This window comes from Rana temporaria, chromosome 11 (genome assembly GCF_905171775.1).
Source record: "Rana temporaria chromosome 11, aRanTem1.1, whole genome shotgun sequence".
NCBI classification, from domain to species: domain Eukaryota; kingdom Metazoa; phylum Chordata; class Amphibia; order Anura; family Ranidae; genus Rana; species Rana temporaria.
The window spans coordinates 55835216-55850323 of record NC_053499.1 but is presented as its reverse complement, the minus strand read 5'-3'; the positions used below and the strand labels follow the sequence as shown (position 1 = coordinate 55850323).

The following is a 15108-nucleotide window of genomic DNA, read 5'->3' as shown; positions in this document are numbered from 1 at the left end:
TCGCTGGAGCGGCGATGACGTCACTCTCGCGCGTGCGCGCAGAAGATTTAAATGCGGCAAGGTCCGGCGGCTGCCGGTCCTTTCGCCGTAGATCCCCCCTGCGCATGCGCCGCGGTGCATTGCGAGGGGAATATCTCCTAAACCGTGCAGGTTTACCTGTAGGTAAAAGTAAAAAAAGTGGATTTACAACCACTTTAAGTGTCGCTGACATGGTCTCTGGGCACACTGGCTCTGGTTTGACAGCACGCCACAAAACAAGGGCACCCCTTAGATACAGGGAAAGAACCTAGACTTGAGAGTCCACATACATAAAGTCCAATGAAAGCATTAAAACAAATGTCCAAGAGTCCAAAATGTTTAAAAACTGATTCATAGCAGAAAAAAACAGTGCATTTTGGAGGACAAAAACATTCCTCCTTAGGAATTTTGACTGTGCTACAACAAACTCAGGTAAGCAGATGTCAAATAAGATTCATTAACGCTTGCTTAACCTGCCCTCCTAAAACTGGTACAAACAGTAGTAAATCACAGTACAGATCTATTTGGTGTAATTCTTTCAGTTTAATTGTTTACTGTATTCATACCAATAAAACCAGGTCTTATGGAATTTCGTGGTGGTGTCCTTGAAGGATCTAGTAAGTGTTTTTATAAGCACAATAATGTTTATTCTGTCAAACCATTGTTATATCGTGGTCAGGGAAGGTTTTTCCAAAGTGCTGGTATAATAGCGCAGGCTGCATTCATCAAGATAAAGCTCTTATATATTCTAAGTGGAATTCTTGAATTGTCGCAAGAAATTCTCCCCGGAAACAGTCAAGCTTTGGGCATGGCCAACAAATGTGGCATGTGTTCCCACATCTTCAACAGTGATGAGAGGTGTTTGGATAAAGGCGGTGAAGTATCTGTGGCATCCAGTACCATTGAGTCAAGACCTTGTGTCCGGACTCCTGATATTTGTACCAATAGAAGATTTTGTAGATATATTTAAGATCTGTAATTTGTCTGTTGGGGTGAGAGTTTTTCACAGTCTTCTAGGAAGGAGGGGACAGTGAGGTCTTTCTGTTAAAGTAACTTGAGTGATAAAGTGTGTCTAGCCAGGCCAGATTTAGAGCATTCTCATTCGAAAGGGGTCAGGAGGCGCTCAAACATGTTGGCTGAAGGAAGATAAGAGCTGGCTCTGTCTCCAAGATCCCAATGAGGCAAGGTAAGGGTTAAGTGAAAAGGAGTCTGGGGTGATCCATTCATGGTTTTGGAAGTGGTGAGCCCCCATACTTAAATTGTAAACGGAGTATCTTGGACTCCAGGTGGGAAGATGCTATTCCCTATTATGGGGAACAGCAGGGATGGTTTGGGAGATACCTCTTTTCTGTCTTTCCAGATCTACTTATTCTTGGTCAGTGACTCTGGAAGTATTAAAACGAACACAAAAGGGATGTGAGCTCTTTGTCAGGAGGGGCAGTGTCTGTGTCCAAAGGAATGTACTGTACTATGCTATAGCAAACGTTATACAGTTGGCATATTTTTGAGGGTTCCAGTGGAGCCTGAAATGTGTTGGATATTCTGTAAACATTACAGCTGTATATGTATATAGATTTTTGTGGCATATTACGTTCCACTATTGTTTCACCTCAGTTCTAATCTTTCTCATACAAGGTTTTCTTTAAGCCTCGTACACAGGATAGGTCAAACCGATGAAAACGGTCTGAAGGACTGTTTTCATCAGTCCAAACCGATCGTGTGTAGGCCCCATAGGTTATTTAACCTTAGGTTAAAAAAAGCAACTTGCTTTAAAAAATTTCCTATGGATGGTAACCGATAGGTCAAAACCGATCGTTAGTATGCAAAACCATTGGTTAAAGGCATTGAACTTCGTTTTTTTCCACACGTCGTTGTGTTTTACGTCACCGCATTCTGACACGATCGGTTATCTAACCTATGGTGTGTACACACGATGGACCATCAGTCAGCTTCATAGGTTAACCTAGGACAACTGTCCTTCAGACCGGTTTCATTGGATGGACTGATCGTGTGTACGAGGCTTTAGAGGCATTCTGTGATCCACCAATCAAAACCTACTCCAGATACCCAAAGCCAGATACAAGTCCAAAGGAGATCGAAGATTTGCAGTCCAGGGACCTCGTCTGTGGAATGCCCTACCAACCACCATCCGACTGGAGTCGGACCACTTGGCCTTCAGGAGAAAGATTAAAACCCATCTGAGGTCAAGGGGTTCCTTACCCATGAAATGGATACAGCACCCAGAGGCGATTCAGTTTGCATGTGTTGCACTTTACAAGTCTCTCACTCACTCACTCACTCACTCAGAGGTCCCATGAGCATTTTAAAGTCACACATCTTGTCGACATGCAGCATCAATGTAAATAATGCATTCTGCACTGTTCTTATACAACATGTATGATATAATGTTAATATTTAATTTATTTAACATACTTTGGCAAGGTAAAGATAGTTATTCTGTGGGAAAGAGTGATAGGAAAGACTTGTATCTTTCTACAGACATCATAATATGTTAAGATGTTTTTGTTTTCTTGACAGCAATGGAGTGGACACCAATAAGATATCGTGCCACAGTTTCAGTGTTTCAAAGTACCTGTCTCACATTTGGTCAGCTTATCTTGGGAGGAGTGGCATATGTCATAAACGACTGGCACTGGTTGCAGCTGGCACTATCTGTACCATACTTTTTTTTCTTTATACTTGCCTGGTAGGTTGACACCAAGAAGCATGTTTTAACAAATGAGAGTAAAAAATATAATTTAAAGTAGAATAAATAGACTTAAAAATATATAAACAAGTACATTTAGGTATTGTGGAAACTGCAGTAATAATCAGTAATAATAAAATGTTTTCTTCCTTGTTCACTAAGAGACAAAGGACATTTAAACAATTGTGTTACCGCTTACAGAAGGATTTGAATATTGGTGAACAACAAAACATTAACCAGCCTGGTATAACCCCTTCCACTCTCAGCATGCTTCATTTTTTTTTGCTAGTGTTATACTACCTACAATGGACAATGGACTCTACTGAGAAAAGTTCAAGCTTTTTTATTCAAATTTTTTTCATTTTTATCAGGATTACTTTTTCTTCAGTCAAGACTTTGTTTGAGCTAGACTCTTAGTGCAGCTGCCTGGACGGGTGTATACTCAATAGCTTTGGAGGCCATACTCAGACCCCACTGGACCGAAGATTGCTTTTGGTCAAGAGCTGTGGCAGAGCCTCTGGTGTGACCATGTCCCTGAAGACTGCTTAATGAGTATGCTGTGTTGTGCAAGCATCAGGAGCTACTATATTTATTAGAGCTGCTTGGTGCCACTATTATGTCCCCCCCTCCCCAAGGGGGAGGGAGAGAGAAAGAGGGGACAGGGAGAGAGAGACAGAGAGAAAGAGAGAGAGAGTTGGGCAGGATGTGGGAGAGAAAGAGGGAGGTGGCATAGAAAGAGAAAGAGGGGGTGGCAGGAAGAGAGGGGGGTAGAGAGAGAGAAAGGGGTCAAGGAGAGAGAGGGGTGGGGAGAGGAGGTGGAGAGAGAAAGGGGGAAGGGGGCAGGAAGAGAGACAGAGAGGACAGGGAGAGAGAGTAAGCACATGGGCAAGGAGAGAGGGCTGTCACCCGCACCCTCAGAGGACGGAGTAGTCATCAGAGGAGGGGAAGGTAATGAGTAGGTGGATGGAGCCACAGGTTTTCCAGGGGATGGGAACTAATTTCTGCGCCCCTCAAAATGTTGCGCCTGGGGCGAGTGGACTAACTGCCCCCACGATATGCCACTAGCTGTCAGGTGCCACTGTTATCTCCCCCCTTTTCCTTTGGTCTCCACAAAAAGGGGTAAAATGTTGATGAATTTAGTGCTGCACTATTAATTTGAATGTTGCAAAAGCGCCCTCCATATTCTCTTCCCACCATTCTCCATCCTGATTTACCTCAAGCTATTATTGGACCTTTATCGATCTCAGCAATCGATTTATGAGTACTCAAGGTTTTTATCTGGTAGACTAAAATACGTGGTGTTTAACAATCAATGCAACATGTTAAATCCCAAGCGCAAGTGGAGCAATCCCTCGATATTGGATCTCTCCAGCTCAAAATTTACCACCAGTTCTGGGGTAGCCCACAGTGCTCTGACATCAGTAGACTAAATGGTTGTCTGAATTATTGTCTGATATAGCCCCATGCAGGTGTGGCCTGGGCTCATTACCCGCAGGGAATGTGAACTCGCAGGGTCTGTTTTATGCAGCAAAGTATATTAATGTGGTAATTTTGAGCGAGAACAGCAAACTCTGTAAACATGGATGGTTTTCCCCTTGTCCTCCACCCTCCCTGCAAAGCAGCCATCAAACAGCATCACCCTTGCAGGGAGGCTAAATTACGTCTGCTTACATGCAGTTTTAGCAGCTTCTGAGCCTTCTGCTGCAGCAACACTGATTAAGAATCTCACAGATCCTTGATAGATAAAATACATTCGGAGGAGCAGCAGCCAGCTGCCATAGCTCCCAGACTTAAATAAGCCACTGCTGTTCTTATTGATTTGAAACTCACATCAGAGACAAAGGCACTCTAGGCTGCTTTGTGAGCCATAGGCAAAATTTAGACATGAGGCCTCACTCACGCCTTTTGCAGGGGTTAAGAAGAACCCTGAGGCTGAGCATCTTATTACTGCTGCTGTTTGTGTGAGTGGGGTGTGTACTATGCCAATCACATGGAATGAATAGGAGAGGAGGGGCCGCAAGGATTGGCGCAGTACACATCCCATCCACACAAGCAGCAGCAGTAATAAGATGCTCCACCTCAGGGTTCTTCCTTAACCCCTGTAAAAATGGGGGGATGACACTGGGAACAATGGGGTAGGGGAGAGTGAATAGAAGATGAGAGGTGGGTAGAGCATAACTGGAGTGAAGTTGGGGGATACTGGTCTGTATAGGGATAAAAAAAAAGGAGGAGGAGGACTTGTACTGGCATGAGGTAATGGGGGGAGGTGGGGGGGAGGGGCAAATTGATGGGTATCAAGGAGACTGGAGAGGGATGGAAAATACTGTTGGCTGGTGAGGAATAGCCATAGTATAATTCAAGCAAATGGTCTGGCAGGGAGGGGGAGAAAGGAAGTCAAAGAAAGAGAATGGAAGAATGGAGGGAGACAAAAAGGAAGAGGGATAGAGGAAGCAAGAATGAAAGATTCAGCCCGGCTCCTGGTGGGTGTGCTATGCGAGGTAAGCCTGCGCTTAGCACGCCCACCCCCCTCCCACAAAAACCACCACACTTACACGCACTCGAAATTGGGTTAACATGCACGCACTTTGACCACGCGGTCTCTAAAAAGAGAGGCAAAGGACTAACGGGGCTGGTTGAGCGGGCTAGATCCTCTCACTCCCTTATAGGGAGTCCCTCTGCCCCGTTGGGCTTCATAGCAGAGCAGGTAGGGCGGGCTGTGTGGGAGGACCCCCTCATGCACCCGCCATTGCCACCCGAGGCATGGAGAAAGATGGCAGATTGCCTCTGGGGGAGGCCTGCCTACTCCCAAATCCTGCAGTCCGGCTCCTCTCTCGAGTACACGCACAAAATACACTTTAAAAAATAAATAAATAAACGAATAAAAAAAAAAAAACGAAAGATAGGGATGGAGAGAAAGAGAAAGAAAGAGGGATGGGGAGAGAGCGAAAGAAAGAATGAAAGAAATAGGGATGGGTAAGGAAGGAAGGGTGCCTCTTACATCAGAGTACTCACTGGGATGCAGGAGAGAGAAGGGAGGAAGTGAGTGGATGGATGGGCAAAATCAGTGGGTCTGTGTGCAATCTTAAAAGTGGGCCCTAGAAATTGCGGGAAAATAAATTGGCGCGCCGCGGAGAGAAGTGTTCGTGGTGGTGGGTGGTATGTGCAGGAGAGGGGCACAGAGTGGATGGCAGTGGGTGGTACGTGCAGGAGAGGGACACGGAGTGTATGGTGGTGGGTGGTATGTGGGGGAGGGGTTTTAAAGTATATAACGTGAAAAAGCCTCAATTCATTACTCCAGCACTGCAGAGACCACTGGCATGCACTGAGAAACTGAAGCTAGCTGCGTCTGCTCCTCTGTGCAGCAACTTGAGGAAGGGGATTGAGATGGCAGAAGGGGGGTGAGAGCAATGTCTGCAGGGGGGTGAGAGGCAAGTTCTGGTGCTTTCACAGGAAACCCCGCCTAATTACCACCCTGCCCACATCCTGCAGTATAGACTCATGGTGCTGGTATCCTTTGCGGCGGTATCTCCGATCTCGGTCTGTAAGAGAAACCCAGGTAACAAGCGCGCAGTAGTGCGCAGGCGTGGACCGTCTGGAGCATACGCGGGCGCGCACATGTGCGCGCATTGGCGAGCGGGCGCGCACACGTGCACTCAATGGCACCAGTCCGCCTATTTAAAGAGTGGTCTTTTCAGCTAGTGCCCGTTAACCCGATCTGTACCAGTACCCTGTATCTTGACCCGGCTTGTCTGAACCTTCCTGTTGATCTCCGCCTGTCTACCTGTGATCCCGGCTTGTGCTTGACTCCGCTTCTGCCTGATGTTCCTTTGCCTCATTGCCCGACTGTGTACTGAACCTGGCCTGTGTCCCGTCTTTGCCTCTGCCTCATGTCTTGGTACCTGCTCTGTCCGGCTGTTGATGACCCCCTGGTTCACGTTCCAGCTACGATTCCAGCTGCTTATCCAGCAACACAGGGCTCCTGCTCTCAGTTCCGGCCCAGCGCTCTCCAGTCACCAGGTTCCTGCCAAGACCCAGCCAGAGCCATCTGCTACAGCGGCCCTTGTGACACTCTGTGTCCTCCACTTCCTGTCACCACTACCAGGGGTGTTGGACAGGAGGTGCAAGAGAAGCCCTCTCTACAGCTCGATCTCCACCAGGTACCTGACAGTACCTCTCAGCCAGATGTCAGAGATCGAAGTAGGGGCTTCACCTCTGGGGTCGATTTGCCAGCAACTTACCTCGCTGACCCAGGCAATCAGCACCTTACAGAAAAGCTACCGGCAGCTGGAAAATCGCATCCAATCCACGGTTCCCAACTCTGAAGACTTTGCACCTACTACCGCACCTGGCTGCTTCTCATCTGAGCAGACGGCCTCTTCATTCACAGGAGATATGCCACCACCAGAGCCCCGAGTTCCTGCGCCTGAGCGAATTACAGGCGACCGACTCAAGTTCCGTGCATTCAAGAACTCTTTAGAACCTTCTCACTCAAGACCACCAAGGTGGGTTTCACCATATCCCTGCTTCTGGGAGAATCACAGTCATGGGCCCATCAGCTCCTAGAACAGAACAGTACAGCCCTGAACTCTCTTGCCTCCTTCTTTGAAGTGGTGGCCCAGCTCTACGATGACCCTCAGCATACAGCTACTGCAGAACTAGCTCTTCATACTCTACGACAGGGTCATCGACCCGCTGAGGACTATACTGCAGAATTCCGCCTGTGGGCCTCTGATACAGGTTGGAATGATGCAGCCTTGCGGCATACGTTTCGCCTTGGCCTGTCTGAGGGCCTCAAAGACGAACTTGCTCGAGTTGAGGTCCCCAGTTCTCTTGACGACCTCATTAGTATTGCTATACAGCTTGATCGCAGGTTCAGAGAAAGGAGAACAAAAAAGGCTGGCATCACCATTGCTTCAATAAATATGCAGCCAATGCAACTGGGACTTCTCCATTCTCCACTCTCTAGTGAAGAAAAGCTGCGAAGACGGCAGAATGACTTATGCCTATACTGTGGGCCGGCAGGACATTATCTCCAGAACTGCCCGGTGCGGCCCGCAAAAACCTAGTCCATCCCTTCTTCGTATCTGGCTAACTGCTCAGCGAGAAAGGGGTCTACCCATATTACACTGTCCCTGTCACTTCAGTTCCAGAGGGAACATCCAAGTACCTGCCATAGTGGATTCCGGGGGTTGCAGCTGCTGTTTCATGGATAAAGACTTTGCCCTACTCCACCACATTCCCTTGCAAGCCAAGGCACACCAGTTAGTCATCCATCTGGCCGATGGATCTCGTCTTAGGTCTGGGCCTATTATGCATGAGACTCTTCCATTATTGGTCACATCTAACCTTGGTCATCAGGAATTTTTACGCCTGGACATTATTCCTTCTCTGTTCCCCATCATCTTGGGCATCCCTTGGCTGCAAGCCCATAATCCACAGATAAATTGGACAACAGGAGAAGTGACTTTCTCATCCACCTACTGCCTGCAATCCTGCCTGCATCCAGTTTCTATGAGACCTACACCTCTTCTGGGAGTACATACTGACCCTTCCGTGTCACAACTTATACCTGCAGTCTATCATGAATTCTTGGATGTCTTCGATAAGCAGAAAGCAGACATCCTGCCAACTCACCACCCGTATTACTGCCCAATTTAAGTTTTATCAGGTGCCGAAATACCCTTCAGGTGCATCTTCCCTCTTTCAGAAGTAGAGCTTAAGGCATTACGTCAGTACATTGACAACTTGGAGAAGGCCTTCGTCCGGCCTTCCACATCTCCTGCGTGCGCTGGAATCTTTTTCGTGGAGATGAAGGATCATACCTTGCTCCCCTGTGTTGATTACCGGGAATTAAATTAAATTACTGTTAAAAATAGATATTCTTTACCCCTGGTTCCGGAATTATTCCAACGCTTTAAGACTTCCACCATCTTTACCAAGCTTGACCTGCGAAGTGCCTACATCCTAGTGCGGATCCGCAAAGGGGATGAGTGGAAAATGTCCTTTTGCACTAGATTCGGACACTACGAATACCTTGTTATACCCTTTGGGTTATGTAATGCTCCGGCCACATTTCAGCATTTCATTAATGACATTTTCAGAGACTTCCTTGACCTGTTCCTCATTGTATATCTAGACGACATCCTCATCTTCTTCCCCTCCATCACAACACACCGTGAGCACCGTGAGCACGTATAGGCCAGGCACTAAAAAAGTCAAACCTGATGTGCTTTCTCGCATGTACCCAGAGGAAAGAGAAGAGCACTATCAAGCAGATGTTACAGATCGATCTGATTACTCAGCTCAAGCAGGCCTCCACAAGGGACGTCCTGCCATCTGGTGTTTGCCTCCAGGAGCAAGAGGGGTTGTTTCGGTTCAACCAAAAAGTGTTTGTTCCCCCAAGTTTGCGCTCCAAGATCCTCAGCCTGTGCCATGATCACCCCTTGGCAGGACACTTTGGAGTAACCAAGACTACGGAGCTGATGCAACGTTTCTGTGGGGTCTGCGTTCGAAACAAGAACGATAAAACTAAGTCCTGGGGTCTACTGAGACCATTGCCGACTCCAAAGAGACCTTGGCAAATGATTAGTATGGACTTTATTGTTGAACTTCCTCTGTCTGAAAGGTTCACTACCATCTTTGTGGTCTTTGACAGTCTCACAAAGATGGCACACTTCATCCCCATGTTAGGAACCCCCTCAGCAACAGAGACTGTTCATACCTTCATCAAAGAAGTGGTCAGGCTTCATGGGGTATCTAGCAGCATCACTTCTGATAGAGGATTGCAGTTCACGTCAAAATTCTGGAAAGATTTTTGCAGGGTTCTGAAAATTTAAACTTGCTTCTCTTCAGCCTACCATCTCCAGACGAACCGGACCCTAGAGCAGAAACTTTCGGTGCTTCTCATCCTTTACCCAGGACTGGGCATCACTGTTACCCCTGGCAGAGTTCGCTTACATCAACGCAGTTCATTCAGCCACAGGACAAGCTACATTTTTTGGATTATGGAAAATTATGGATATTTTCCAGCTTTCTTACCTGATACTTTACCTGATTCCTCAGTCCCTGCAGTCCAGGAAAGAGTAAGTGATCTCCAATCAAATTACAAAGTATTACAAGATGCCATTTCCAGGGCTCAATGGGATAACAAGAGATTGTTTGACAGGAAGAGGAGACCTGAAACTTCAAGGGGGGGACACGGTATGGTTGTCTACTACCAATCTAAAATTGTCCTGTCCATCTAAAAAGTTGGGTCCTAGATATATTGACCCATTTTCAGATAAAAGACAAATAAATCCTGCAGCCTATGAACTTGTGCTTCCCGCAACTTATAATATTCATCCGGTCTTATACCTGTCCTTACTAAAAGTCACTAGACTAGACCCTTTCCCTGGCAGCACCTACTTTGATTAACGGCAATGAAAAGTACAAAGTTGAAAAAATTGTAGATTGCAGAAAACAGGGGGGGGCACCATCCAGTATTTGAATAAGTGGAAAGGCTATGGACTCGAAGACAATTCCTGGGAATCAGGATCTAATCTCCATGCCTAGAGACTAATGCAGAATTTCTTCCAGGCTCACCCTGACAAGATGCTAGGAATGGGCATCCGGAGGTTGCCCATTGGGGGGGGGCAACGTAAGAGAAACCCAGGTAACAAGCGCGCAGTAGTGCGCAGGTGTGGACCGTCTAAGAAATGCACAAGAAAAGACATGTACTGGCACAAGTGTGAGCGCGCCGGCGCGAGCTGGCGTGCGCACACGTGCATGCATTGGCACCAGTCCGCCTATTTAAACCCGCCAGTAACGTGCATGCTTTGCTGAATGGTCTTTTCAGCTAGTGCCCGTTAACCCAATCTGTACCAGTACCCTGTATCTTGACCCGGCTTGTCTGAACCTTCCTGTTGATTTCCGCCTGCCTACCTGTGACCCCGGCTTGTGCTTGACTCCACTTCTGCCTGATGTCCCTGTGCCTCATTGCCCGACTGTGTACTGAACCTGGCCTGTGTTCCGTCTTTGCCTCTGCCTCACGTCTCGGTACCTGCTCTGTCCAGCTGTTGATTGGGAGTGGGAGGGGTCATATTACAACTTTGCTTTTCGAATGTAATGTACAATCTTCTGTAGGTGGCAGTAGGACCCAGTAGTTTAAGAATACCATCCTGGGTCCTGTAATGTACAAACAAGAAAATAACTTTTGAAAGCTGGTTTCTGTAAATAGCACTTGAATTAGGTAACAAGGATGTGTTACAGACAGCTAATTGCTTTCCAATTTACTTGCATTTCTTTTGAATATTAATCAGTTTTCCATTCTTCTTCCTATGTCACTAATGATAGTTGGGTCCCAGAGTCATTTCGCTGGCTTGTACTTGCAAAGCATTCTCGGCAAGCTCTTTGCAATCTGAATCGAGTAGCAAGAATTAATGGAGACAAAGATGGAAGCCCTGTTACTCTTGAGGTAATGAAATTAGTAATAATCATCATATATTAGGGCTATGTGATGCAATGAGATTAATGTGTCACACTCACCTATTCCATACTTCTGTGCTGGGTCTTTCCCTCTGTGTGCCTCTGCTTCCAGCCAATTACAGAGGGGACGCTGTCTTAAAAGGCCAGCATGTAGGGTGCTCAGTGTTTGAGAAATTAATTCCACCAACTAGCAGCTGAGACCCCTGTGCTCTCTTGCATATTCTCTTGTGATTTCCAATGCTTTAGTTTACAGTATTGTTTCCATGACCCTTGTTTTCCCAGTGTCTGTCCAGCCTATACCTTTACTCATCTTCTGTGTGTCTCAGTATCTCCAGCAACCTACTCTCGGTTCCAGTAGCTGCCTGTTTAGCTGATATGGAGGGTCACAAGGTGGACATCCCCTGCAGCCAAATTCAGCCCCACCTTTAAGGGCTCTGTTGAAGACAAGGCAGTACCTTAGACTCAGCCCTTCTAAGGGCTCTCACTTCCACTGTCGAGTGAGCATGTTGGATTTTCCCCATCAGGGTCTTCAGGTATTCAGTCATGGCCAATGCCACTGCCTAGTTTCAACTGCTACTACCAACCCCTTGTTGCCCAGTCCACCTAGTAATAGAAGCAGATCCCTGATCTGTGACACAGTGAATACCTCCTGTTTAGGGGTGAGGTTTGGGTCAAGCATAGGCTCCAGGTGAACTCAACTCCTTTGCAGTTGGGTAAATAGAAAATTAATCAAGCAATTTTAATTTTTTCTGTAGCAATCAATGACCAACTATGCACTTCTTGGTCTTTAGGTGAATTATAATCAGTATAAGCAGAGCACCTCCTCCTTATGTAGTAAAATTGTAATGGTTAAAAATAAATGGTAAAGGTACTCATGACTTAAAGAATTGACGCCACATATATAAAAACAAAGACCCCTTCAGACACATCTATCCACCAAAAAACTGCCATCTTATTGTGAGACACTTGGGACACTAGACCTGCCAAAACGATGCTGCCTGCAAATAAAATAAATAAAATACAGTGTTTGGTCTTATTATCCCTGATTAAAGGTATCATGCTGCTGTCCGATTTTACACTGCTGTTTCTTCTGTGGTATCTTCATTCTTGTAGCAAAGCTACAGAATGTGCTCTTTGATAGCATTTGTCCTTGAAGGCCTCATTTTCTGATGGTACGGTCATGTATATGGCCAATCCCACAAGGGACACACACTGATCCCTACCCCTGGACATCTTTCAGTTCAAAAGGGCATAACTTTGACATCCTGCTGTGACAATATACTCCAATCTTGTAGAACGAGCACTTGATCCATCAAACAAGGGCATTGTCAAGCTGTCTTCTGGAGGTACTTAAAATACTTCCAAAGCTTCACTTCTATTTAAAGGCATTTCACCGACCTTACCAATCTGGACAAAGGTCGTCCTCATCTTCCTGTTCAGAAGAGACTGAAGAGAATTGATTGGCTTAAGAAGGCCCTGAAAAGAAGACTGGACATTGCCAGAATAGATGGCCCATGCAGGAGATTAATTCATTCATTCCTTTAGAGTGTCTTGACCATATGCTTAATTGTGACAACTTGGTCACCTTCATCTTAACCGCAGCCTGCCTGAACAAAGTAGGAATCACATGTTCATTCACCTCTGCTTGGAATGAAGCTGACAAGGGTTAATTTTCCTGAGGAGCTTCTGAGACTACTCACTCATTGGCACCATATATGACCCCTTTACAGAGTGAGTGGAAACGACTCCCTTAGAAAGTGTACTGACCACATGCTTAATGAATGTGACGTCGTCATCTTTATCCTAGATTGCTTGAATTAGGCCCCGTACACACGACCAGTTTCCTCGGCAGAATTCAGCTTCCGACCGAGTTTCTGGCTGAATTCTGCCGAGGAAACTGGTCGTGTGTACACTTTCGGCCGAGGAAGCCGACGAGGACCTCGGCGAGGAAATAGAGAACATGTTCTCTATTTCCTCGTTGTTCTATGGGAGCTCTCGTCCCGCCGAGCTCCTCGGCGGCTTCAGGGCTGAACTGGCCGAGGAACTCGATGTGTTTGGCACGTCGAGTTCCTCGGCCGTGTGTACGAGGCCTAAGGCAACATTCTTTCAGTCATGTTTGTCTTCTCTTTGGAAGGATCTGAAGCAGATTGTTTGCCTGGGAAGGCTTGGAGACTTCGCAGGGTGGGTGGAAACACTCCTTTAGATGGTATTGACCACAGACTTAGTGAATGTGACAACCTGTTAGGTTATCTTATCCTTGGATGCTTGAACAAAGCAGAATGTATGCAGTCATGTCCATCTGGAAATTCAGAAAATGGTCTGCTTCACCTGGTATGGATAGGCAGCTTCTCATTGCCAGAGCAGATAACCCTTTCAAAAGGTGAGCAGAAACCACTGTGTAATGGCAATGGGTTTATTGAATGTGACATCCTATTAGGTGTCATCCTTATCCCTAGCTGCTTGAGCCAGTGGGATACATACTGTCATGCCCATCCATGTATTCTTCTTATAGAGTCTGAAGAGGGAAAGCTATGAGACTGCTCCTTGCCAGAGAATTTAAACCATTCACAGGGTATGTGGGAATAACTCCTTTGAGTCTCCTTTAGTCCAAGGGAGGGGGCGAGCATGACACTCCACACCAAGGAGAAAGCCTTGCATTACTGCGTGGAGTTACAGACAGAAGAACAGGAAGTGAGGATTTCTCAGAAGAAATCAGGACATTTACAAGCAAAATCAAAGGATGAGGTAAGTGAAGGAGGACTGCACTAAGGTAAAGGAAGCTTTTTAGGGAAAAAAAATTGTACCTTTACAAAGCTTTTAATCAAAACAAGATTCACACAGTCATGTTCATCCACGTCTTCTTTATTGAAGAGCATGAAGAGGGCTGTTTGCTCTGAGATTGGTAATTACTAATAGATAACCTTTCCACAGGTTTTTCATACCATTTAATAAACCAGCCCATAAAAATAGTTAAATGCAGTAAAATAGTTTGCTTAGTAACAAACCCTAAGGGGTTAACCACAGTGCTAGAGGGAGACTGAAGCCTCAATCTACAGCCCTGATTTACTAGGTGGTAATGAGCCTAACCTAGTCCTGCCAGGATCAGGACATAATGAAAAAGTTTGTTCAGAATAACAACAAAAAGGCAGGAATTTGCAACAGAATTACAATAATCTTCTGCAATGTACACAAACCAAGGGAATTGTAGACATCATAAACATGCTTTTCCTCCCTTTTTATTTTTTTTGGTGAAAAACTGAAGAGTACATAGAAATATAAAAGGATATATCATATCTCAACAGGCCATGGCTGGCTCCAGTAGACATCCACAGGTGACTCCTCTACCTTCTCTGGAAATGCTGATCTTTTGAGGGTGTTGGCATAATGGCACAACAGTAAAGCAAACATGAGAAGCCACCTTTCTTGTGAAAAAAAACATGAGAAGCCACCAACAGTTTATTGCCATGTGTGAACAGACAAAGTGTTACTTTGTGTACCTGTTAGGCAGAGTACTCCCGGTGAAGGAGCTCAGGCTATGCATAGTGGCTGCAGGGAGCAATGCACAACAATACCCAGCAATGCAGCATTCATTTGGATACAAAACATTTTACAAATTTAGCTCACCCAACCTCCGTCATCCCACCGTAAACACCGGCACAGCGTGGGTGCACGTGCATAGGGGAGACTCTGCCAACACCGCTGCGCACTTTATTTGGACCCAGCGGACCCCAGGCATGGTTGTTAGCCATGATAAAAGCCGCTCCGAGGCCCAGCAGTGGGGCTCCCTGGATTATAGGTTATTTAGATGAGACACCAGGGACTGCATCCAGCTTAATCCACACGCATGGATGGATAGCCAGCCCTTTAGACCAGCCAGGTAGAGGAGCACACCTAGGTCCTGTGCATAGGAGGAAAAAAGA

At 46.2% G+C, this 15108-nt stretch overlaps 1 protein-coding gene across 1 annotated transcript in view; it reads left to right on the top strand.

Moving 5' to 3' along the window:
- LOC120917338 (solute carrier family 22 member 6-like) overlaps nucleotides 1–15108 on the top strand; it is a 106507-nt gene that overhangs the window by 33801 nt on the left and 57598 nt on the right. The window contains exons 4-5 of the mRNA XM_040328560.1: nucleotides 2557–2725; nucleotides 11057–11177. Of these exons, the coding sequence (XP_040184494.1) occupies nucleotides 2557–2725; nucleotides 11057–11177 (290 nt within the window). The remainder of the gene's footprint in view (nucleotides 1–2556; nucleotides 2726–11056; nucleotides 11178–15108) is intronic.